This window comes from Drosophila obscura, unplaced genomic scaffold (genome assembly GCF_018151105.1).
Source record: "Drosophila obscura isolate BZ-5 IFL unplaced genomic scaffold, ASM1815110v1 contig_1, whole genome shotgun sequence".
Classification (NCBI taxonomy): Eukaryota; Metazoa; Arthropoda; class Insecta; order Diptera; family Drosophilidae; genus Drosophila; species Drosophila obscura.
This window is the reverse complement of record NW_024542679.1, coordinates 3,010,891-3,034,941: the sequence shown is the minus strand read 5'-3', so window position 1 is coordinate 3,034,941 and position 24,051 is coordinate 3,010,891. Positions and strand designations below refer to the sequence as shown.

Sequence of the window (24,051 nt, the reverse complement as noted above, 5' to 3'; positions counted from 1 at the left end):
TTCGACAGAATAAATCATATTCCGCGATTTTGATATTCAGTTTAATATTACTAGCTAGTTAGCCCTCTCAGCCATAACAAAATTATTTTATCCGATAGATACATAAATTTTCTACAAGATTGTCAAGTTTTCAGAAGTCCTTTTTATTGCATTATTTACATATTAAGGTTCAAACAAAAACGGCCAAAGCATAAAACGTAAATGTTGACTAAATGTGACGTCACATGTTGCTGGTCAACTAAGTTTCTTTTATGCGTATGGATTTTTGTATACCTTATTTCCTTTAATTGATGTTAAATTTAATGTTCCAAGCTCCATTGAAACATTAATATTGCATTTTATCCTAGATTGACATATTTTTTTACCTATAAATGCACATGCACATGTTTGTGTTTTATATATGTACATTTGCCCGGTTCTGATACCTATTATTGGAACCCGTGAGCTGCAAAATTTCGTTAATATCTTTAAAACAGAGACTGAGTAGTTTTTGCATTAGTTGGAGCCTGATATTACAAGCAATATTCTCAAGTCCATAATATCCATTTTCCCAAGGTATGCAGATTGTTGCTCATTCCGTGCCAAAGTTGCACAACAATGCTGCTACTTCATTTCCCCATGTTGCTGAAATTTTTCCCATACAATTAAAATGTATCTTACGGGAACCGTCGCAACAATGAATCTACGCTCCGACGCGTTCCAGTTAGGAACTTGCGGCACACACCTCGAAAAAGAGAGCAAATTTTGAAAACTCTCCACGAATTGAGAGCGAAAAATGTCAGTATTTTTGGTGCGCTAAATGGAGTTTGGCGCTCATTTGAAAAGTATCTTAATGTATTGAAAAATAAATATTTGACTTTATTTTTTTTGTCGCAACAATGAATCTACATTCCAAATAATTTTTAAATTTCCACGTTAATAATGTTTATCAGACGCGAGGGGTAAAACCCTCTGCTATTCGATAATGTCGGTATTTTTTATGCGCTAAATGGAATATGGTGGTTCCTCAATTATGGCGAGCATGGTATAACATTATGGGGTAGGGATGATTAATTTCCGAGAGATTTGATGAAAGACTATTTCCTAATTAAATCTGTGTTTCGGCAGCACTTATTTTTTCAAAATAAACATTATCCGGATTGTATATATATTGGGAGTTAAAAAATTGGAATCTCATGCACTTGGGCTAGCTTTGGTCGTTATGCAACACTCGTGCACGAGACTTCACAATTTTCACAAACAAAGATTTGTTTTATTTCATTAGAACGCAATTAAACGAAAGTAACTAAATCTCTGGACTAATGGGAGCTGTTTTGGGCCTCTGTTCGGCCGCCCAGGTAAGTTAATTAGCCAACCGATTAGCCGCGTAACCAGCGAGAATGCCAGACAAACAACAGCAGGTTTTGGCAACAAATCAATAAGCTGCGCCATATGTTCAAATGAAAATTTCACGGCAGACTTTTCTTATGTAAATTAACCGATTTATTTGGGTATTTACAGTGCGCCCTCTGCTGCGGCGGCACTGCGGCCAGCATGTGCTGCTCGGCCTGTCCCAGCTGCACCAATGCATCCTCGTCGCGCTTCATGTACGCCTTCATCCTGCTGGTGGGCACTGTCCTGGGGGCCATTGCCCTGTCGCCGGGGCTGCAGGACACTCTGAAGAAACTACCCTTTTGCATCAACTCAACGTCCACGTATAGCTCCAAGGCCATTGATACCTTCTCGGGTGGTTCCCTGCAGGTGGACTGCGAATATGCGCTGGGCTACATGGCCGTCTATAGGGTCTGTTTCGGGATGGCCTGCTTCTTTGCGTTAATGGCTTTGATTATGCTGGGTGTGAAGAGCTCCCGGGATCCGCGCGCGCACATACAGAACAACTTTTGGCCCCTGAAGTTCCTGATTTGCTTTGGTGCCGCCATTGGAGCCATCTTCATACCGGACGGATCCTTTGGGCCGGCCATGATGTGGGTGGGCCTCATAGGCGGCCTGGCATTCATACTCGTCCAGCTTGTCATCATTGTCGATTTCGCACACAGCCTGGCAGAGTCTTGGATCGGTGAGTCATTCACTCTGCTCGAGCGCCATGATCCATGATCCATGATTCATCTCTGGGGAATATCTCATTTCAGAGGGCGCCGAAAACAGTCGCGGCTACTACTACGCCCTGGCTGGGGTCACTCTCCTGGGCTATATCTTATCGCTGACGGGCATTACTCTGCTGTATATCTACTTTACCACTGTAAGGGGGGAGCATGGGGAACGGAACGAAGGCGTTTCCTTATCTATCCATTTGCATGCTGATTTGCGGCTTTATTTTTGCAGTCCACTGGCTGCGGCATCAACAAGTTCTTCATATCGATAAATCTGATCTTCTGCCTGGTCATCAGCGTCATCTCCGTACTGCCGGCTGTGCAGGAGCGTCTTCCACACTCGGGCCTGCTACAGAGCTCCCTCGTGACCCTGTACACGGTGTACCTGACCTGGTCCGCTGTGGCCAACAATCCCGAGAAGGCTTGCAATCCGGGCATGTTTGGCCTGATGGAGGGATTCGGAAATGGCACCACCACCACGATTGCGCCACCCATTGCCTCGCACAACTCCAAGGTGACCTTCGATACGACCAACATCATTGGCCTGGTCGTCTGGCTGCTCTGCATTCTGTACAACTGCATCAGCTCGGCCGTGGAGGTGTCCAAGATCACCCAAGACAACAGCGAGAAGCGTGGTATGTTGACTAACCCTCACTCTCTCCCTCTCCCATGCCCATGTCCATGCCCATGCATTCCACAGTTTCCATCACGCATTCAGATTCATTTCGTTCTCCCTTTTCATTTCCAACGCTGTAGAATAATGCTAATTCCGATTATTAACACTCGTTTTGCTTACCCTTTCGACACCCTTTATTTTTATTTGTACTTACTTTTTCGGACTAACCAACTAACAAACTTTTGGGTTACTGGAAACTGTGTGAAATCAAATCTGTTGTTTGCCCTCCACTTGGCCCTCTGATTAATGTAGTTTTAACAGAAGCTCTATCAGACACAGAGGCGGCGGGCACTGACGCCGATGGCAAGCCGAACACCGACAACGAGGTGGAGGGCGTCACCTACTCCTGGTCCATGTTCCACATTGTCTTTGTCTGCGCCTCCCTCTACGTGATGATGACCCTCACCAATTGGTACAAGTGAGTTATCTATCGCAGCATCCATTCATGCACCATAAATTTACTTCAATATATATTTAATCTGTTGCAGACCCAACTCGGATATTGAACTCTTCAATGGCAATGAGGCTTCCATGTGGGTCAAGATCATCTCCAGCTGGCTGGGCGTCTTCATCTACGGCTGGAGTCTGGCCGCACCCATAATTCTCTCCAATCGCGACTTCAGTTAAACAGTTTTAGTATTACTATCTATCTACCTTATAATTATTATATAGATATCTAGCTAGGAGTGGTGCTTAACGAGCAAAGCGAGTAACAGATGAACGGGGGAAAGAGGAGTCGTACGTCCAGTGCACTGGACAAGGACAAAGGAGATTAATATCTTGCATTATTTTGACTCTTAGTGTGCTGTTTACTCATTCAACTTATTCTCCAACTTGCAGAGTTATCCATAGAAATATACATACATACAGCTATGCGGATAATCGACATACAAATATATATCTATAACATAACTGTAGCGTCGTCAAACGGTTTGCCTTCGATTTAATTCCGTTTTGGGCAGTGCCTCTTGCAAGCGTTCGAGGGCCACTGGCTTGCCCAGAATCTCCATCATTTCGGCCACGCCAGGACCCTCCTTGAGGCCACTGAGTGCTGCTCGCAGCGTCTTCATCATCAGGGGGAACTTGAGGCGCTCCGTTTGGGCAAACTTTTTCAGTTTTACATTCAGCTCATCCTTGTGGAAGCTGTCCAGAGAGTGCAGGTCTGCTAGCAGGCTGCTTAGCTGCTCAGCCGTCAGATCTTTCAGCTCAAAGTTGGATGGTTTCACCCAGAGGAAGCTCAGCTTGCTGCTGGTCAGATCCTGGAGCAGTGTCAAACGCTGCGAGGACCAGTTCAAGACATCCACAATGTGGGCCTGCGCCAGATCCAAGTTTGGGCTGCAACGAAATTCGAGTTTAGATCTTTTCGAGGAGGCCATCACTACACCTACTGTTCTGGGTAGGCCTGCTTGATCAGCCCCTGCACTCGCTTGACCAGCTCCAAGCGGGTTTCCGGCTCTCCCAGACGTTGGCCAATCTCCAAGCGATTCAGATCATCCAGAAGTTCGGGGCTCAAGCGACTCGGATGGGCATTCACGCGCTCCATTTCGAACTGCTGGCAGAGTTCCCGCAGGCTGAGGAGCTGCTGCTTCGCATGGGCTGTGTGCTGGAAGCCTCCGCCCGCAGAGACCACATAGTTGACCAGAGAGAGGGGGAAGTAGCCGCGCTCCCGGAAATGCTGTATGCCAATGTCGCCCTGGCGTTTGCTCAGCTTCGTCCCATCGGCATTGACCAGGAGCGGCAGGTGACCAAACTTTGGCGGCTGCCAGCCAAAAGCTCTACGGGATCAGCCAACCATTAGCAGGGAAAGCGAATTCAGAGAAGGACAAGTCTCACTTGTAGAGCAGCAAATGCTTTGTGGTGGAAATCTGCCACTCGACTCCTCGCAAAACGTGGGTGATGCCCATCAGGTGGTCGTCCACCACATTGGCAAAGTGATAGGTGGGAAAGTGGTCGCTTTTGATGACCACCGGATCGCCCTCGTTGTCGCTGACATTGTGCTGGACACTGCCGTAGACGAGATCCTCGAGGGGCTCCTCGTGCTCCGTCAGCTTGAAGCGTATGCAGTGGGGTGCGCCCTGGGCCAGGAGGCTCTCCACCTCCGCTGCAGACAGGTGGCGGCATTTGTTGTCGTAGCGCGGCACCTGACGAGTGCGCAGCGCCTCCTTACGCAACAGCTCCAGACGGCGTTCCGTGCAGAAGCAGCGATAGGCGGTGCCATGCTGCAGCAGCTCCTTGATGGCCTTACTGGGAACGAAGTACAGTGTCAGGGTGATTCAATGGATTGGGGTACACTCACCTGTAAATCTCAGTTCTTTGGCTTTGAACATAGGGTCCATGGTGGCCTCCAAAGCCGGGTCCCTCGTCGATTTCTATGCCCGCCCAGAGCAGATCCTCCACCAGGCGCTCACTGGCTCCAGGCACCAGTCTCGTTTGATCCGTGTCCTCGATCCTGAGCAGGAATTTTCCGCCCAAATGGCGAGCATAAAGGAAATTGTATAGAGCCGTGCGCAGGCCGCCCAAATGCAGCTGCCCCGTGGGGCTGGGGGCAAAGCGAACGCGCACCTGGCTGTGGGCATAGCGTTGTGTCAGCCAGAGGCACTGCCTCAACAATGTGCGCGGGTGTATTTTCAGCATTTCCTAAGAGAAAAACTCAAAAGAAAATTCCTCTTCCCGGTTTGTTTACGTCGAACAGCTGTTGCAGCATTTACATGGATAAATGTTAACAGTGAGTTAACATACCGAATTTTATACTAAGTTGGCAGCGCCATCAGCTTTTACGCTGCCAGATCGGTTAAAAGCGAATCGGTAATGAAACGGGTCTGTTAAAAAATAACTATCAACTGTTTAACAGCGAGTTAGCATTTCCGACTTGTAAGCTAGGTTGGCAGCGCCATCAGCTGTTAACCACGCATGCAATTGCTCGCCCTCTTCCTCTTTCCCCCGCAACAATTTCGTGATTCCAACGCGAAAATCAAAAGATTTCCACAAAAATGGTCGAACTAACGCCCGAGGAGAAGAAGACGCTGATCACGCGCAACCTGCAGGAGACGCTCGGCGAGGACAAGCTGAACAAGGTGCTGAAGGAGCGCGACCTGAAGATCTACTGGGGCACGGCGACGACGGGAAAGCCACATGTCGCCTACTTTGTGCCCATGTCGAAGATTGCTGATTTCCTGAAGGCCGGCTGCGAGGTGACCATCCTGTTTGCGGATCTGCATGCCTATCTGGACAACATGAAGGCGCCGTGGTCGCTGCTGGAGCTGCGCACCCAGTACTACGAGCAGGTGATCAAGGCCATGCTGAGCTCCATCGGAGTGCCGCTGGAGAAGCTGAAGTTCGTCAAGGGCAGCGACTACCAGCTGTCCAAAGAGTATACTCTGGACGTGTACAAGCTATCGTCGGTGGTGACGCAGCACGATGCCAGGAAGGCGGGCGCAGAGGTCGTTAAGCAGGTGGAATATCCGCTGCTCTCGGGTCTGCTCTACCCAGGACTGCAGGCACTGGACGAGGAGTACCTCAAGGTGGACGCACAGTTCGGTGGCGTCGATCAGCGCAAGATCTTCACCTTCTCCGAGAAGTATCTGCCCCAATTGGGCTACGAGAAGCGCATCCATTTCATGAATCCCATGGGTGAGTCATCGTCATCCCATCGCCACCAATCCGTGGACTTCATTTCATAATGCTCTTCCTCTGACAGTTCCTGGCCTCGCTGGCGGCAAAATGTCTTCTTCCGAGGAGGACTCCAAAATCGATCTTTTGGACTCGCCCGCCAACGTGAAGAAGAAGCTGAAGAAGGCATTCTGTGAGCCCGGCAACATCGCCGACAATGGCCTCCTCTCGTTCGTGAAGCACGTGCTCTTCTCCCTCTTCAAGGAGGGCGAGGGCTTCGAGGTGTGCCGCGAGGCGGAGCATGGAGGCAACGTCACCTTCCTGAAGTACGAGGATCTGGAGAAATACTATGCCGAGGACAAACTGCATCCCGGAGACCTGAAGGCCACCGTCGAGAAGTACATCAATCGGCTGCTGGATCCCATTCGGAAGATCTTTGAGACGCCAGCGCTGCAGTAAGTGAAACATTCCATTCCACATCCCTGTAGCTAAAGCCGCTAATCCGCTGGCCTTTCGTGCAGAAAACTCAGTGCCGCTGCCTATCCGCCACCGGCCAAGGTCAAGGCTGCAGCAGCTCCGGCTGCGGGCGCTGATGAGGATGCGCCCCATCGTCTGGACATTCGCGTGGGCAAGGTCATCGAGGTGGCCCGTCACCCGGATGCGGATACGCTCTATGTCCTAAAGATCGATCTGGCTGAGGCGCAGCCCAGGACCATCATCAGTGGCCTGGTCAAGTTTGTCACCGAACAGGAGCTGGACCAGCGCCTGGTGGCGGTGCTGTGCAACCTGAAGCCCTCCAAGATGCGCGGCATACTCTCCGAGGGCATGGTTCTGTGCACCTCCAAGTGAGTAGCCTACAAGCAGCCCCGCTGCTTGCCTCTGTTGCAGATCCCTCATGGCAAATCTCTTCCAGCGCTGATCACACGGTTGTGGAGCCCATTGTGGTGCCTGAGAAGGCTGCTGCCGGCAGTCGGCTGGCCTTCGAGGGCTACAGCGGCACGCCCGATGAGCAGCTCAACCCCAAGAAGAAGGTGTGGGAGAAGCTGTCCGTGGATTTGAAGACCAACGGCGACGGCCTGGCCGTGTGGAAGGACAACTTCCTGCTGACGCCCGAGGGCGAGAAGCTCTCCAGCAAACTGGCCAACTGCGCCATTAAGTAGCGTCCCAAATGCCACACTACCTGAGCCGTGTAATACTTACAACTAAGCCGAATGTTTCACACAAAACCAGCTTTTAATTTATTAATTCCCATTAAAGCAATTTGCATTTTTTAAATAAAGCGCCCAAAAGTCATGTAAAAGCTGCCAACCTGTTGCTAACAGTGCTTCTTTGCGTGGTATTTTTACACTTGCTCCAGCTGGTCACACCAATTGCGAATTGCGCCGCGTGCAAGATTTGTTTACAAAAAAAAATGCAATTGGTCTAACTTGTGAAATTCTTAGTTGATTAGTTAATTCGTTTGCGCTTAGCACAATTGGACAGGATGCCCGTGGTGGAGGGCAATGATCTGGCGCTGCTGCAGCGTCGCCAGCAACAGGTGCGCAACATTTGCATCCTGGCGCATGTGGACCACGGCAAAACGACTTTGGCGGACTCTTTGGTGGCCAGCAATGGCATCATTTCGCAGCGCATGGCGGGAAAACTGCGCTATCTGGACAACCGGCAGGACGAGCAGGAGCGCGGCATCACCATGAAGAGCAGCAGCATTTCGCTGTACTACAAGGACCATGGAAATCGGCAGGAAAACGATTTCCTCGTCAATCTGATTGATTCGCCCGGCCATGTGGACTTCTCCAGCGAGGTGTCCACCGCGGTGCGACTCTGTGACGGCGCCATTGTCGTGGTGGATGTGGTCGAGGGCGTGGGGGCGCAGACACGCGCCTGCCTCAAGCAGATCTACGAGGAGCAGCTGAAGCCGGTGCTGGTGCTCAACAAGTTGGATCGCCTGATACTGGAGAAGCAGATGGAGCCCCTGGATGCGTACTTCCACTTGACGCAGGTGCTGGAGCAGGTAAACGCTGTGCTGGGCAGCATTTTCGCCTCCGATGTGCTCGCCAGGGAGGACATCACGCAGAAGGCCAATCAGGAGTCTGCGCTGGAGGAAGTCGACGACTCGGAGCTGTATTTCTCGCCGAGCTCCGGCAATGTGGTATTCTCCTCGGCCTACGATGGCTGGGCCTTCTCCGTGCGCGACTTTGCGGCCATGTACGACAAACGTTTGGAGATGAAACGCGAGGAACTGGAGCAGGTGCTCTGGGGCGACTTTTACTACAATTCGAAGAAAAAATGCGCCATGCCGGGTGCCCAGGAGAAGGCCAAGAAGCCCATGTTCGTGCAGTTTGTGCTGGAGAATATCTGGAGCATGTACGACATCATAGCCGTGCGCAAGGACAAGGACAAGCTGCCGGGCATAGCCGAGAAACTCGGCCTGAAGCTGGCCGCCCGCGATCTGCGCCTCACCGATCCCAAGCTGCAGATCAAGGCCGTGCTGGGACAGTGGCTGCCCATCGACAACAGCGTCCTGCACATGGTCGTGCAGCATGTGCCACCGCCCCATCAGATGAGCGAGGAGCGGGCCCAGAGACTGCTCTACCCGGCGAATATCCAGCTAAGTTCGATGCCACTCGAGACGCTGAAGCTCAAGGACAGCTTCATCACCTGCGATGCAGAAAGCGAGAATGTCATCGCCTTTGTGTCCAAGATGACGCCCGTGCACGTCTCCCAGCTGCCACAGAATCGACCCAAGCGGATGACGGACCAGGAACTGCAGACGCGCAGGGAGGAGGTGCGTCGGCGGATCGAGGAACGCAAGCAGCAGAGCGAGCAGACGGAGCTGGAGAGGATTACTGAGGGTGTGGAGCAGCTCAGCGCCAAGGCGGAGGAGGCCCCAACAGAGCCACAGCCAGAGGCAGAGGCAGAACGGAACGAATTCGTTTTCGTTGCCTTTGCCCGCGTCTTCAGTGGCACTTTGAGGCGTGGCATGGAGCTGTTCAATCTCTCGCCCAAGCACGATCCCCGCCAGCCGGCCCATCGCATCGAGGGGGAGGCGCCCCACGCCTCCCGTGTGACCATCGGGGACCTCTACATGTTCATGGGCGGGGAGCTGCAGCTGCTGGACGAGGTGCCCGCCGGTAACATTGTGGGCATCGGTGGCCTGGAGGCGCACATTGTCAAGACGGCCACCCTGAGCAGCACCCTGGACTGCACCTCCTTCAGCGAGCTGAGCATCATGGCCACGCCCATACTGCGAGTGGCCATTGAGCCCGTGCAGCCGCAGGACATGCCCAAGCTGGTCAAGGGACTGAAGCTGCTCAACCAAGCGGATGCCTGTGTCCAGGTGTCGGTGGCGCCCACGGGGGAGCACGTAATAACGACCCTCGGCGAGGTGCATGTGGAGAAGTGCGTCCACGATCTGGAGCAGAGCTATGCCAAGGTCAAGGTGAACGTGTCCAAGCCCATAGTTTCCTTCAGGGAGACCATTGTGCCCGCGGCCACCGTGGACATGGTCAACGAGGCCATTGTAAAGACGGCCGACGACAAGGATGTGAGCAAGAAGATTGCCCTCCAACAGACGCTAAATAAACGGGGAACACTGAGGGTTATAGCGCTGCCACTGCCCCCCGAGGCAGTCGACTTGCTGGAGAAGCACACGGATTTCTTCAAGGTGCGTGGGCAAGCCAAGGGAAAACTTTACCCTTTACTGAAGAACACTCTTTTTTGACCCAACAGGAACTGTCTGCCACTCCGCGGAATCAACTTCTCTCCCAGAAGTACGCCACTCTGTTGGCCTCCATCAAACTCAAACTGATTGCCGCTCTACAGGAGCTGCCTCTGTTCGGCCTGAGTTCCCACTCGCCCGAGGAGTTGGTCAATCGCCTCTGGGCGCTGGGTCCCCGCAATTGCGGCACCAATCTGCTGCTCAACTTCACCGACTACGAGCAGCCCGATTTCTGGTCCAGCCAAGCAAAGACCTCCGACACGGAAATACGCTCGCTGTCCGATCCACGCAAGGATTTCAATAGCTCCCTGGTCAATGGCTTCCAGCTGACCTCCGGCGCGGGTCCGCTGTGCGAGGAGCCCATGCAGGGCGTCTGTTTTGCTGTCCTCGAATGGTCCATTCAATCGGAGGGCGAGGATCTGAATGCCAGAGGACCCTTTTCGGGTAAGTCTTTGCAGTCTGTGTCTGTTTTTGGTAAGGAATTCTTTTTAATTTGCTGCTTTGTTTGATTTGCAGGTCAAGTTCTGACTGCGGCCAAGGAGGTGTGTCGTCAGGCTTTCCAGAATCAGCCGCAACGTCTGGTTACGCCCATGTACAGCTGTACGATTGTCGTCAATGCGGAAATGTTGGGTGAGTGATAATTTGGATAAGTAATTTAAGGCCCATAGCTCACAAATGGTGTGAATATTCCAAAAAATAGATTTTTAATTTGATTTATCTGTTTTTTTTTTTTTTTACTTGTTTCTGCATTTGGCAGAGATTTCAAAAGGTAATAACTCAGGAGGTTTATGATTTAGTAGATTTATTTAAAGAGATGTAAGAGAGATCAAAAACTGTGTTTTTTATGAAGATTTAGGAGTGGTTTAGACGCGTGTCTCATAATTAATTTTTACTGGAGAAGCATCAAGAGTTTTATAAATTGTTGGGACTTTATATAAGTATGGTATTGTTACTCCTTTAAAACTCTTCAACTCTGCAGAATTACTGCAATTATGAGTGCTGGAAAAAACATTTATTTTGGGGATAATCTCGAATGCCATTGTTCCTTTCATGATTTGTATGGTTTCCCCTCCTTATTTTCCCACCACATTTTCGTGTTCTCCCGATTGATGTTACTTTTAAAATAGTTTTTTGTTTATTTAACTACTAGTAAATGCAGCTTAGATCTAGACATAAATAAGCAACTAAATTTAGTGTTCCATAATTTCGGTTTTTCCTTCAGTTTCTTCTGTTCTGTTTTTTTTTTGTTGTTGTTTGCTTTTTTGTTATGATTCCATTTTTCGAATAGTTTCAAGTTGTTGCACCTTAACTATCTCTGCTCACTTGTCGCTTCGTTTCTTCGCTAGCTCGTTTCGTTAATTATTTAAATATTATAAAAAGTTGAGGCCTTGTTTACGCTTAAATGCAAAACAAATTAATTAAACAATTAGTGGGCGACGCGGGCGGACCCGGACACATGTAATTGTTTAATTAATTCGTAAATTGTTCTTTTGTGTATAAATATAAATAAATATATAAATTAGAGAAGGGCTCATCAGGGGAGCATCAGGGAGATGCATATGGGGATGCGGGTGGAGCGGTAGCTGGAGTTGCTGCAGCGGGAGTGGGAGGGAAATGCCATTTGAAATGCCTAAAAAGTTTGTATAAAAAAGCTTATCCAATAATTTACGGTTACGGTTACGTTACGTTGGGTTACGTGACGTTACGTAGTCTCTCTTCTTCCATTGCCGTTGCCGTTTCCGCTTCTGGTTCCATTCCGTTTCGTTCCCCTTCTCTCATCCTCTCTGTCTCTCTCGCTCACTTCAGTCACAGTAGTTTTGTTGCACAATGACGCAAAGAGGCGTGCCCTGTGCTATAAGAAATTGTATCTACTAGGAATTAGGCTGTGGTGCATCCTAGTCCCAGACAATGCTCTGCTGGAACTCCACGACACGATCCCAGGGGAACTCCGGCTCCAGTTCGTGGTCCATCGTCTCCGCCAGTGAGCGCCTGATGCGAGTGCTGCCTTCCAGAGCCGGCTCTGGGAGCGTTGTCACGGGCGACGCCGCCGCTGGCTCTGATTCCTGCTGCTGCTGCGCCTGAAGTGTGGTCCTTGCCTCCTCGTTGGCCGGCGTACTGCTCTCATACTCCTCGATGCCGGTCGTTATGGTGTCAAGGTCGATTGCCTCAATGGACGTCTTGTCGCCGCGTCGCTCGTTGTTCCGCCCGTAGTTGCTGCCCGGGAAATTGTTGATGGAGAACTGATCGGGCCGGAAGTTGGCCGAGGAGGAGCTGTGGCTGCTGTGGGTGCTCTCGGGACGATTCAGATACTGATACGAGCTGCTGGGGCCTCCGTTCTGGAAGGACTGCTGGTCCTGCGGCTGATAGTTGGAGCTGATGGGTGATCCACCGAGATTGGATGAGCTGCTGGAGGAGCTGCTGCTGCCCCCGTAGATGGGTCTGCCGTAGCTGTCCTTCTGCCCGCCAATGGAGCTGCTGGAACCGCCCACAGAGGGACGATAGAAGGGCTTCTGCAGCTGGTAGCGTTTCGGGGGCTGGCTGCTGGGCTTGCGGACAGAGTAGCCGGGCTTGACGCACATCATACCAAAGACTCGGATGCCGGGCACACTCGCATATGTGGGCTGATCATGGGCCATGGGACCCTCTAACGAAGGGCACGTGGATTAGGATATGTTTTCTGACTTACTTGTCGGTTATATATATTTACCCATTTTGAAGTGATCGGGACAGCGACAGATGACCAGGTAATGGGACTTGCCAGTCCGTGTGTTTTGGAGTGCCAGCAGGGACCAGTCCTTGGGCGAGCGGCACTCTCGCATCTCCGTGGTGGCCTCACAGGTCTTGGCCAGCGTGATGGCCTAATCATGCAAAAGAAAAGGCCAGTGAATGAGCGGAGGATGCTAATTTAAGGGGCGTATCTGCTGTCTAGACGGTGTCTACTAATAGCAGCAACGATTAGACATTCACTTTGGACCCACCGGCCCACAGGCCCACAGGGCGATCGGGCAAAGAAAGTAACCCGATCTCATGATCATGACTCTAAATTGAAAGCCAACATGCTAAACGTCTGCCTCTCTGCCTGACTGCCTCTCTGCCTGTCTCTAGCTGTCGCTTTAGACCCAAAAAACAGGAGCAGCCAAAGGCCCAGGGCTCCTCCCTCCAGACTGCAGTCCCCAGTCGAAAGGAGAAACATTTAGCCAGACAGAAATTGCTTTTGCTCCGCTTTCGATTGGCCGATGCTTGATTGTCCTTTAACTGATTTACAGCCTCAACTACTGGCGGCGGGGCTACTGGTGTGGCAGCAGTCAGTTCCTGCCCCAGAGTGGCAGAGTGCCAAAGTGCCAGAGTGGAGTAATTTGATTGACTCTTGCGGCGCTCGTTTGCATGTGGCAGCAACAGCAACGGCAACGGCAGCCAATTCAGGAAAAGTTTTTTTTTTTCTTTTTTTTTTTTTTCTACTTTTCCGTTTCATAGCTCTCCGCTTCATTGGCTCTCAATGTGGCATTCAGGTTAATGCTGTTGCTGCCTGTTCCAGTTTTTCCTCTGCCACTGCTCTTGTTTTCCAGCTAAACGCATTTTCATAATTTGTTGTACAGTTCCGGCAAAACAGCAACAGCCACAAACACACACACACAACAACAAGTGTTGCATTTAACGGTAAAGTGAAGTGTAATTATGACAATGTCTGGCACTGCCCACACGCCTCTGAAACTCTGAGACTCTGAGAGACACCTTCCGCCTCCTCCTCTACCCCTAAGAGGGAACAGTGCAGACACAGTGGACACCTGTGTGCAGCACAGCACTCAACTACTTGCCCATTAAACTATTAAAAATGCTTTTTATTATTTAATTTATTTGAACATTTCTCCCATGCCTGTGGACTAGAGCGAGAGAGGTGCGGCGGCATTTATAACTTAATTAAATGCACACACAGCTATGTGGAGTCAGTGGAGTCTGCCCCACTCATGGAGCAGTCCAACGATGAGAGAACAGATCATGGCCAGGCAATAAAAGTGCCCCAATCATGGGCTCCCCAGCAGCAGAAGCAGCAGAAGCGGGGGAGCATTATTGGCCAAATAATATTGTAAACCGCAAACGAAGCAGCCAGCCACAGCCACAAGGTGAGCCTCCCACTGACCCTGGCCAACAGATCGTGCCACAGCACAGAGTGAGATTTCTCTCTTCCTCTCTCTCCGTCTCCCTCTATCTACCTATCTATCTATCTCTCGTCAAGTGAGAGTCGTAACCGCAGACGCAGAAATCAATTTTATGAGTGATCAGTGGATCAGAGTGATCCACCAAATGATCCACCTCAATCATCCTTTGTTAGACGATCTTCGCGGGTTCCCACTGATCTTTTCCAGCCATTAATCTGGCAATTGTTGAGGTTTTTCCCCTGAACTACTGATCTATTAAATGATCCTCAAGCTTTGAATGAATACGAATACGCAGTGAACTTCTGTGAGATCTGCAATTGATTTCCCTATTTTCTAGGCCACTGATCCATCAAATGATCCTCAATCCCATGAATTTGTTGGCTTTCTTCTTCTCCAATTGATTTTTTTTTTTGGTTGCAGGTTTTCCCTCTACAAATGATCCTCAATTCGCACAGATTTGCAGCTCTCTGGATCGTGCTGCTTCTCAGAATGGACTGTGATCTCCACCCAGTGGATGGATGTACTCTCTCTGCTATAATTTCCTTCCACTCTTGGATGCATACTCGCCTATGAGTATAATTTCGCTCCTTCCACTGATCGCATCTTCTATTGATTCATTTAAAAAGCAATGAAATATTATTTGTGGTCAGCCCCCATCGATGGCTGTTTCCTGCAGTCGTGAACTGGCATCGCAATCTAATGAACTTCTTCTATAAATCTCAACAATTTCCCAGTTTTCCCAGTGATTCCCAAGCAATTATCTAAGTAATTCAGATGCCAGCTGCCAGACGAGGCAGTTCCTCTGCCACTGTGGGGATGTTCTTACCTTCTTTTTATTATCACCAACCAATTTTGTGGTATGCTGATCATCTTCATTCAGACTGGCGGAGCAGGGATCACGATATCTGCAAGGGAACACATCGGATTAGATTAGATTCCTCATCCTGGGATTAATTAGAAGTTTGCCGAGTGACAAGTGGGCGAACCCTAATCCTTCAGCTGGTGGAGTGGACTCACCTTGATGGACAGGCACACAGGGGCTGGGTGTAGTTGAGTCGCACGTAGACGGCGTTGCAGACCTGCTGGATGGCGCACTCGGGCAGCAGATAGATGTGTTGATTGTGCGGATAATAATGATATTTCGTTGGTTTCGCTGTCGCCGTTTTCTGCAAATGAATGCAAGGGAGAGACTTAGATGTGATTGATGTTGATTGATGTGGCCAAAAGGGTTTCATCGTCTTCTATTTGGCCAGCAATTAAAGTGGCAACCAAGTAACGTACGTTTGCCATTTGTCTGTGGCATAGATGAAGTGCGAAGTGGAAGCTCTCCTCCCCATTGGGGGGAGTAGTCTCCTTTTCTTTTATTTTTTTGTATTTTTATTTTTAATAACCAACCCAGGAGGGGCCTCCGCTTCTGCTTCTGCTTCAGCGTTTTTCTATGCATCCAAAGTAGTCATCGGTGAGGAGCAGTCAGCAGTCAGCAGTCTCTTTGGCTTGGCCAAAGCAGGTTAATGGCGAACGAGACCCTCACATAATGCCACACAAAATTGCTTGACTCCGCACTTGAGAGATGAGTTGCGCTGTTGCTGTTGCTGCAACGCGCCTTTTCCGCTCTGCCACCATATATATGAGACGTTGATGCCACAACGTCGAAAGGCGGAAGGGGGGGGGGGGGCAGGAGGGGGCGCCCAAGTTATTAAGAAATTGATGCAACACGGAGGGGACTCCAACTATCCATCCATCCATCGCATGGTGCACCATGCACCATGCAGGGTAACCCTGGGTAACTGCCAAACGCACTTTTACTTTGTCGAAAGGGTGGGCGGGAGGTAGGAAGAGCTCTAGTAATTTCCCCAAGCAAACTTAACCCAACCCAACCCATGCCATGTCCCTGTCCCTGTCCTGCCCCATCAGCCACTTCCTTCCTGCATTTGCCAGTATGTTTACCCACTCACATTTTCTCTCTCTCCCCCACACCCCATTGAGTTGTTTTTCATTTGGAAACTTCTGATGGATTCCCCCGTCCGTTTTGTTTGGCTATTAAAAAGTTTTCAAGTTAAATTTTTAGCTTTGTTTTTGCTTTGGCAACTTTCAGTCGAGCAGGGAGATATTTATGACACAATTGCAGGCACCGCTGTAGCAGAATTCGTTTAATTATTGAGTAATTCATCAATATCATTATTGAGAGCGAACAAAGTCAGAATATGCAGAATATGGATACGTTTATTGTGCATCAATGCGTGAAGATTCTTGGCAAACGAGGAGCACCTTGAAATGGGTCTGAACGAAAGGCATCTTAATGATTGTATTAGTTCGCAAAAAAGCGAGAAAGGAAGCTAAAGATAGATTAACGCAATTATTAGAGCCAAGAGTGAATTTACGGGAGCAACAAATGGTAGGTAAATGCAACGAGATTATAAATACTGATGGGAGTACACTCATTCGTGTGTCTATTGTGGATAGAGATGGTGGGATGTGGTGGTGGTGCAAGCACTTGAGAATGAAACTGATTGCAAAAAGAATTTCAAAGTGAATAGATTTACACAAGAGAAAACAGAGATAAGATCCACAAGAGAGCATAGATCTTCACAAATATAAGTTATATATGGAATATAATTGATAAATCTTTTGATAGTTTCTTTCCGCAAAGATCTTTTGGTCTTTGCCCTTTTCGAGGTCCGTTGCTCTACCTAAGTAAGTCACTCCTTTCCCCCCCACACCGAACACACCACAGCCCGTTCTGCTGCTGCTGATGATTCACCATCAATCTACTCTCTCCTTCTCCCATTTCTCTCACCCACTTGTGCCACCATTACACAGTCCTTTCCCCTGGCGATGGCATTCCTTTCCCCTACTTAGCACATAATTGAACTGAAAGCATCTTTGGTTTAGTGCAAATTACAGGGCACATGATCTACTAGGGGCACGAGGAAAGAGTGGCACGAAAGCGGCAACGGGGGATGGGGGAAATGGAAGCGGATACTTCCCATGTCAGTCATTTGCCAGGCAGCAACAGCAACAGCAACAGCTACAGCTACAGCCACCTACTGCCAGGTAGGTCCAACTTCCACTGCCTCCCACCTCCCACCTCCCACTGCATGCCACTTCTCCTCCTTTTTGCTGTGGCAGCTCCTTTTTGAGAGTGATTTACACTGACCCTCAACCATTATTATTGAATTTTTCCACCATCTGTATGCCCCCTGCTCCGCGGGGCACCAGGCACCCTATTTGGCGTCAGCTGGTTGTCGCTTCTGTCCAAATGTCCAAACTGTCGCCGCCACTTGCCCCCCCCCTGCTGTACTCTTCCCTTGTGGCAGGCAGGCAGGGAAACCCCACTCTCATCGTGGCCTGTCTCTTTCACTTTGGTTAAGTAGATTTTTAAATATTTACCATGTTCGTTGGACAGGGGCCAAAGCAAACGAGAAAGAGAGGCTTTAGCTTTATCGGAAACGAAGCAAAGGATACCCTTGGGAGATTTGTTGTCTCATCTGTGGGTTCATCTTTTCTGTGGCTAGTCATGGAATGTTACAGTTGTCTTTGCACTATTAAAAATATAATTTAGAAGTTCGGAAATGGTTTCTTTCTCATCATAGCACCCTCTGTGAGTATATGTAGGGTATATTCTCTTGGAAGGGGTGTCTTAGGATCGAGGAACCGTAACCCTAAGTAGGGCCCTGAGACTGTGGGCTGGGGGGCTGAGGGGCTACAAAGAATTTTCCACGAATTGCAAATTAAAGCGTTTTGCTGTTGTCCGCTTTGCAGCCCCGCTATAACTGTAGCTGTAGCTGAGGCTGTGGCTGTTCACACAGGTTAAAGTTCAGTCGGTGGCAGTTAGCGCAAGAGAGAAGATCCCCCCAAGCCCCTCTGCCCTGGCCACCCAAGTGCCACTTGAAAATCGTGTTCCCTGCTGCAAGCTTCCTGCAATTTAAAGTCACTTTTGGAGTTGCAGTTGGACTCCAACATCGAGACTCTCGCAGAGTCGCGGAGATGGAGTCGGCGATGAAGTCAAAGTCAGAGTTGGGGCTCTCTTTGGAATCCCATCGCCGCGACCTTTCGCGGTCTCAAGTTGTTTTCTGTTTTCCGTGTTGTTTCTTTTATTTTCTTCTTCTCTTTTTTTATTTTTATTTTTTTTTTTGTAGTTTTTCCCCTGTAGTTTTTGTAGTTTTTTTTTGCTGTTTTGTTTTTGGAGTGCCATGAATTGCGTTTTGATTGAAAAGAAAGTGACATTTCCGTTGATTTTCCTTTTGCTCAGAATGCTCTTTCCCCTATACTCTCTTCCCCCCTTTTCTCTCTCTCTGTTTTAGCTTAAAGTTTTTCCTTTTATGTGGAGCTGCAAGGCTTCTGCTTCAATGCTAATTTTGCATGGCTTTTCGCCCATGGAAATGACGCTGAAAATTTGTGTGTTGTGTGTTTGTATTTATGCCCGAACAACACAACAGAAAGCTGCAAAACAAATAGCAAACTGTGGCAGCAAACAGTGGCACGGCACAGCAGAAAGTGCCTGAAACTTTGTACCATGGCGTATGCGTGATTTGTTTTGTTTGCTGATGTTGCAGCCTTATTGACTTGTTGCAGTGCCTCATTCACAGTCCCACCCCCCCATGATTGCCACTTGATTAGCCCGACACTTGATTAGCTGTCATTCATATTCGGAAAATTTGAGAGCTTAAATGCAACACAAATGTTTGGCATTTTGGAATGAATGGGGTTGGGTTTTGCATTTTTGGCTGCACGTAAAAGTGGCGCATAATTATTAAATTTCCATAGATTAAAGCAGAATTTGGAGTTGTATTTGCAGCTTAAATATTCGAATGAAATATCTTTAATTTGCTGATGAATTTGCAACATTCTAACCCTTCTTCTGCTCCGCCCAATCCCAAAGCCTTCACTATCATTCAATTCCTAAGCCACTTGACTTGTGTGTGTCTTTGGTGCCCCTAACAAGAGTCCTGCAGCCATCAGCCGCAGCGGCAACACTTCTCGGATTTCAAGTCTGTGCGGCGGCAGGCAGCCACAAGTACTGCTGCGACGACTGCGACTATATGTAGTATATATATCCACTTGTAACTCAGTTGCCATTTAGAGGCTTGATTTATGCCGGCAGCTCGAAATTTACTTTTAATGTGAGACAAGCAGCAGCAGCAGCAGCAGTAGGGGAAGCAGCAGCCAGGCAGCCAGCAGCAAAAGTTAAACGCATGTAACTGACAGGCAGGCAGCGGCTGCTATATATCTATATATCTTGCAGATGCGAAACTCCCCGCCACTTGTTATTCAAATCAGCTTGAAAGAGAGCTTCCAGCAGAAGCTGAAGCTGCAACAAAAAACAAAAAAAACTAACATAAAATTTCACCGCTTTGGCTACTTCTCAGGCTCTCAAGAGAGATAGAGAGAGAGAGTATCGTGTTGCTCCTATCTGTAGAAATTTGCATAGTTAAGGCTGACATCCCCTGCCCCTCTCCACCCGTCTGCTATCCCCACCTCCTTTGCAATTAATAAATAATTTTCATTTCATTTTCATTTCGAAATTTGATTTAATTATGTGAAAGTCTTTGAAAGACTCGCTGTCGAGCCTCCTCCAGCGCCAGTCTTTACAGCGAGAAGCGAGAAAGAACACAAAATTAGCTGCCATTATTTCAGTTTTACTTCCTCCCTCTCGGTCCATCCCCCCCCCTGTTTATTTGTTTGTTTGCTTGTTATTTAATTTTATGCTCAAAGTGAAAATGAAATCGCTTTTCAAGTACTTTCGTCGTTGTTGGTTCGGCCTTTGCTTTTTCATTGTTATCTATAAAGCGTGAAGTCTCAAGTAGTTTGCCTACTCACGGATGTATCTTTGTATCTCTCACTGTATCCAGAGTGCGAGTATCCGGGCTTTTCTACTACATATTTCTACTTCTACTTTTTTTGGAAGCGTTTTCTTACATTTTTTCGTTTGTTTGTTCATCCAAACGACACGACACGACAAGCTACCGAAAATCGTACACTCGCACCGCACACATTTTCACTTGAGGCGCACTTGTGGGCGATTGCTTGTACACAGAAATATATACATATGTATATACATATTTACTCTTTTTGGAGACGAAGGGTACTATAATTTTCACAAGGTGTTTGCCATGGCATAGGCCATGAGATTTTCAAAAAATTTTAATCACTTTACATATTTTTTCGCATTAGGGAAAATCTGTGCATCGAATGCACTTCAGTGCTGAAAATTTTCATAGCTTCAATCTACGAGTATAATTTCATTCGTTTCATCGACTGACTGACTGACTGTATCCTACGTAAGAGCTACCATAAAAAGCGATCAATCTTCTAGGGTATCAATAGCTTCGGGTGCCTTGGGGCACAGCTTCCACGCTCGTTGGCACTTCTGTTGTATGTTCGGAGTTCTGTTGCTGGGTTTTTTTCGGTTGTTAACTGAAGTTTCTCATGCAAATCCACGCAAAGTCAGTCAGTCGCTTGTTTGTTTGTTTGTTTGTTTATTTACCATTATTTATTTGTTTGCCCAACGCTTTTTTCAGCTTTTCTTAATCATCATCATCTCGTAACATGGCATTCAGCAGTGGATAAATGCTGCTGCTGCTTCAGCCAGTAAAAGTCATTCCACAGTCAAGTGTCGAATATCTCCAGCTGTGGCCTCTTCCACTTCTGCATCCACTTCCACATCCACATCCACTTCCTCCTCTGTGTTCTTCTGTGGATTGTGTTTTTTTTTGAGTAGCCCCCAGCTACAGCTACTCTCCTCTGAAGATCTCAACACTCTCTGAAAACTGTGTGGAGTGCTTCATGTCCGCGGGTTGTAATTAAAATGTTCAATAAATCGTCAAACTTGATTGTCGATATTTTTATAACAAGCAAAGCAAAAAGTGGAAAGGAATATGCTCGCTCGTAAAGTGAACGGCTCTAACGGATGTGGCTCTGCGTATAAATCGCGCTCTGTAGGTTAGAGTTCAGTTTACGGCCTCATGGAGGAGGAGAAGCCAAGAGATTGGCTTCAGCAAGAGGCACAAACGACGAACGAATCGGGCAGAGTGCTGTGGCAAAGACAATCATCTATGGTTGATTGGAGTTTCGGAATTGATTCTTGCGTACTGGCAGAGGAATAAAGATTCAAATGCTAGAAAAGTGTGGCTTAGAGGTCTGAGATTAGGGCAAATCCATGGGACATGTGCAGATGAGTTTCTTCAACCTTTTTCCTATGAGAACCCTTTGCTATCTTCGCTGTAGCCAAATGACTCCTTGGTATATACTAGAGTTCATATTCTTAAATGATATTCCTCATACTCTCTGCCACCGTCTGTGCAGCATAAACTTGGGGCTTGGCCGCTGCTCTCCGTTGGCCAAAGCGGGATCTCTGCGCCGCGCATGCGTAACTGATATCCATCTTCGGCGGTGTTACAATTTTTTGCTGCTCGCTGGTTTGCTGCTGCGCCGCTCCGTGCGCATAACTTGTCAAACAGCAAACAAAGGTGGAGTTGCGGCACAGATGGCAGATGAAGATACCCCTAGAGATTGCAACAAAGCAGTGGAGAGGCAGCAGTAGCCGCAGCAGAGGCAGCATTTAAGGCAATTACATGATTTGGCTGTGCAAAAAGGCATATTGAATAATCCAATGGAAAATACAGCAGCAGCCACAGCAGCCACAGCAGCCACACAGCTGCCACATTCCATAACCAATTCCGGAAAGCGACCAAAGACGTGATCATAATTGTCACACAGCAATTGTCCGAGCAACGCCATAGTCATCGTCATCATCATCGTCGAATCAGAATCAGAAACAGAAACGGAATTGGATGGGCAATCGTAATCATACAGAATCCGTTTAATGTGTCAACGTTCTGGCAGAGGTTAATTTGTTCTAATTTGTTTCTAATGCCATTATTCGAGCTGCAAGAATCTGCTGGAATATGTCTGGTCATAAGCCCCATAAGATCGTCTACGAGAATTACACATTACACATTTTCTATGCTTCCGTAATGCTTAGAGTGCCGTAATAATATTTTTATATGTTACATTTCTCTCTCTCCCTCTCGCTCTTTGGTACTGTTTTTTTTTGTCAGTTGCTGCTGATGTTGGCCGAGTTTATTGTTCTAGTTTCTCTGTGTGGTTAGCCACTGGGGAGCCCTGTGCTCTTCTCGGACAGAGGTCCGGTGTCTGGTCTCTGGGCTCTGGGGTCTCCTCTCCTTAACAGTAGTTCGTTCTTTCGCTGGTCGTTGGTTAAGGTTTCTTGAACCCCTAATGAGTTTAAATGCAAGCTATGATATGGTTTTTAATGTACGTTTATGACTTACATTTACTTGTTTTTTGTTTTCTGTTTTCAGCTTTTCTGCTTTTTGTATTTTTTTTCTGTCGGGTTTTTTATCTCTCAACTGTCTTTTTGGGACACTTTGTGGGACAAAGTTAATGTGGCTGCCATTACGGTAACGATTCGGTCATGATACCAAAGGGAAGTTGGACATTAGCCTTTCGGAGTGGAGTGGAGTGGTGTGGTGTCGGGGGGTCTCTGTGCGCAGCGGATGCTTCGTACATGTATTTTTTAAGAGCGGAAAGGGTTGCCTTGGGAGCGTTGGATGTGTGAAAATTTTAAATGAAATATTTGACTGGCAATGAGGGGGCTAAGAAAAATACTTTTGGCATTAATTGAATGTGAAAATTAAGGCAAGTTTTAGATGCTTTTTTCTCAACCAGAACTCAAAAGGGTTTTAGCTCTATTAAATCATCTTTAATTTGAAATAAAAACCGTATTTCCTTCAATAATTCCTTCCCGCTCAATCACCTGTTCATTTCCATGTAAATTTTCTTTGACAAAAATCACTTTCCATAACCGAAAGCCCTTGATTAGCCATCACTTTCTTCCATGTTCTGTCGCCCTTAACATGTAAAATAAATAATGCCTCACCCCAGCTCAACCGCTGTAACTATTTGTTGAACAAATAAAGAGAACAGCAGTAAAGGTGCAAGGGGCAGCATGGATGTGGGGGGGTATGCATAACCGAGTGATGATGGTTCTGGGTTGTGGATTCTTCAGTCTGGGGCTCTGGCTCTGGCTCTGGTCATTTACCTCCAACAGAAACGGTCAAAAAAATGTTTGGATTTCGTTTCTGTTGGTTTTTTCGTTTGTGGCTTTTTACCGCTAATACACGCATAATAAACTATGGTCAAGGCACTGCCTCCGGCAGCTTACGTTCCCCCCACAAAGATTTAGGCCCCCGTCTTTGTGTCTGCCACTCACGTACCGCAAATGTTGTGAGTGGGGCAGGGGGACCGGGCCGGGTCTGTGGTCATTGTGTGATTGAGTAGAGGGCAGCTTACCTGCAAAGAAAGGCAGAAAGAAATGTAAAGAAAGCGAAATTAGTATTTGGTTGTGTCAAAATAATGGCCTAAACATTTCAAACAAAATGGCAAAAATAGTAAATAGTAAATTCTCACTTTAATTTGAATTTGAATGGTTTTGCTGCTGGGGAGCCACAGCCAGAGAGCCCCCCCGAGAGACGGTTACCATTTACATTTAAATAAGCCATTAACTTTCGAGGGGAATCGGGGACTGAGCTGGGGATTGAGGGGTTCTCTAGAGATACTTCAAATTAAATAAAAAGAGACTGCAAATAATTCCATCGTCAGCCTAATTACTACATAGACCAGTGCAGAGAAGAGAGAAGCAGAGCAGCGCAGAGCCGAGCAGAAATGTTTGTCGTCTTTGTCTTTTGTCTCTAATATAATATGCAGTTTTCTGGGGCCTATGCTTTTTGGGGCCTTGGGGCCAAACACTTTCTTTATTGGACTTTCTTTCGCAGTTTTCTT

The 24,051-nt window shown here is 47.9% G+C and overlaps 5 protein-coding genes across 8 annotated transcripts in view; 3 read left to right on the top strand and 2 right to left on the bottom strand.

Annotated features, from left to right (window-relative positions):
* Nucleotides 1-1,189: 1,189 nt before the first annotated feature.
* On the top strand, nucleotides 1,190-3,667 carry LOC111080004 (serine incorporator 1). 3 transcript variants are annotated; one of them, XM_022375362.2, is made up of 6 exons: nucleotides 1,190-1,337; nucleotides 1,501-2,056; nucleotides 2,130-2,239; nucleotides 2,323-2,725; nucleotides 3,040-3,184; nucleotides 3,255-3,667. In XM_022375362.2, exons 1-6 carry the CDS (start codon nucleotides 1,302-1,304, stop codon nucleotides 3,391-3,393), a joined length of 1,389 nt encoding a protein of 462 aa, XP_022231054.2. In that variant the 5' UTR covers nucleotides 1,190-1,301; the 3' UTR covers nucleotides 3,394-3,667. The 3 variants fall into 3 exon arrangements, with proteins under 3 accessions (XP_022231054.2, XP_022231053.2, XP_022231052.2); XM_022375361.2 differs by having other exon boundaries at nucleotides 3,028-3,184; XM_022375360.2 differs by having other exon boundaries at nucleotides 3,019-3,184.
* On the bottom strand, nucleotides 3,555-5,482 carry LOC111080003 (probable glutamate--tRNA ligase, mitochondrial). Its single transcript, XM_022375359.2, has 4 exons — nucleotides 5,063-5,482; nucleotides 4,600-5,010; nucleotides 4,155-4,541; nucleotides 3,555-4,101 (listed from the first exon to the last, which is right to left on the bottom strand). Exons 1-4 carry the CDS (start codon nucleotides 5,398-5,400, stop codon nucleotides 3,690-3,692), a joined length of 1,548 nt encoding a protein of 515 aa, XP_022231051.2. The 5' UTR covers nucleotides 5,401-5,482; the 3' UTR covers nucleotides 3,555-3,689.
* Nucleotides 5,483-5,680: 198 nt separating this feature from the next.
* On the top strand, nucleotides 5,681-7,668 carry LOC111080002 (tyrosine--tRNA ligase, cytoplasmic). The gene is made up of 4 exons (XM_022375358.2): nucleotides 5,681-6,396; nucleotides 6,464-6,830; nucleotides 6,897-7,220; nucleotides 7,289-7,668. The coding sequence occupies exons 1-4, from the start codon at nucleotides 5,757-5,759 to the stop codon at nucleotides 7,533-7,535; spliced, it is 1,578 nt and encodes a 525-aa protein (XP_022231050.2). The 5' UTR covers nucleotides 5,681-5,756; the 3' UTR covers nucleotides 7,536-7,668.
* Nucleotides 7,669-7,757: 89 nt separating this feature from the next.
* The window catches only part of LOC111079999 (elongation factor-like GTPase 1), a 78,311-nt gene continuing 62,017 nt past the window's right edge, over nucleotides 7,758-24,051 (top strand). Inside the window, exons 1-3 of the mRNA XM_022375355.2 lie at nucleotides 7,758-10,039; nucleotides 10,105-10,537; nucleotides 10,610-10,723. Coding sequence (XP_022231047.2) covers nucleotides 7,859-10,039; nucleotides 10,105-10,537; nucleotides 10,610-10,723 — 2,728 coding nt within the window. The 5' untranslated portion in view covers nucleotides 7,758-7,858. The remainder of the gene's footprint in view (nucleotides 10,040-10,104; nucleotides 10,538-10,609; nucleotides 10,724-24,051) is intronic.
* The window catches only part of LOC111080000 (uncharacterized protein DDB_G0271670), a 29,160-nt gene continuing 16,311 nt past the window's right edge, over nucleotides 11,203-24,051 (bottom strand). Inside the window, exons 2-5 of one of the 2 annotated variants that reach the window (XM_022375356.2) lie at nucleotides 15,268-15,416; nucleotides 15,077-15,155; nucleotides 12,801-12,951; nucleotides 11,203-12,737 (exon numbers count right to left, since the gene is read on the bottom strand). In XM_022375356.2, coding sequence (XP_022231048.2) covers nucleotides 11,989-12,737; nucleotides 12,801-12,951; nucleotides 15,077-15,155; nucleotides 15,268-15,416 — 1,128 coding nt within the window. In that variant the 3' untranslated portion in view covers nucleotides 11,203-11,988. Of the gene's footprint in view, nucleotides 12,738-12,800; nucleotides 12,952-15,076; nucleotides 15,156-15,267; nucleotides 15,417-23,463; nucleotides 23,563-24,051 lie in introns of those variants that run through there. The other variant, XM_041595020.1, reaches the window with a different exon arrangement.

Excerpts from the sequence above, each read along its gene's own strand:
- LOC111080003 (XM_022375359.2), bottom strand. The coding sequence starts at position 5,400 with ATGCTGAAAATACACCCGCGCACATTGTTGAGGCAGTGCCTCTGGCTG. Across the intron at positions 5,011-5,062 it reads CAAAGAACTGAGATTTACAG|TAAGGCCATCAAGGAGCTGC; the intron begins GTGAGTGTACCC and ends CTTCGTTCCCAG. Across the intron at positions 4,102-4,154 it reads AAGCAGGCCTACCCAGAACA|CCCAAACTTGGATCTGGCGC; the intron begins GTAGGTGTAGTG and ends ATTTCGTTGCAG.
- LOC111080004 (XM_022375360.2), top strand. The coding sequence starts at position 1,302 with ATGGGAGCTGTTTTGGGCCTCTGTTCGGCCGCCCAG. Across the intron at positions 2,057-2,129 it reads CCTGGCAGAGTCTTGGATCG|AGGGCGCCGAAAACAGTCGC; the intron begins GTGAGTCATTCA and ends ATCTCATTTCAG. Across the intron at positions 3,185-3,254 it reads ACCCTCACCAATTGGTACAA|ACCCAACTCGGATATTGAAC; the intron begins GTGAGTTATCTA and ends AATCTGTTGCAG.
- LOC111080002 (XM_022375358.2), top strand. The coding sequence starts at position 5,757 with ATGGTCGAACTAACGCCCGAGGAGAAGAAGACGCTGATCACGCGCAAC. Across the intron at positions 6,397-6,463 it reads CCATTTCATGAATCCCATGG|TTCCTGGCCTCGCTGGCGGC; the intron begins GTGAGTCATCGT and ends TTCCTCTGACAG. Across the intron at positions 7,221-7,288 it reads ATGGTTCTGTGCACCTCCAA|CGCTGATCACACGGTTGTGG; the intron begins GTGAGTAGCCTA and ends AATCTCTTCCAG.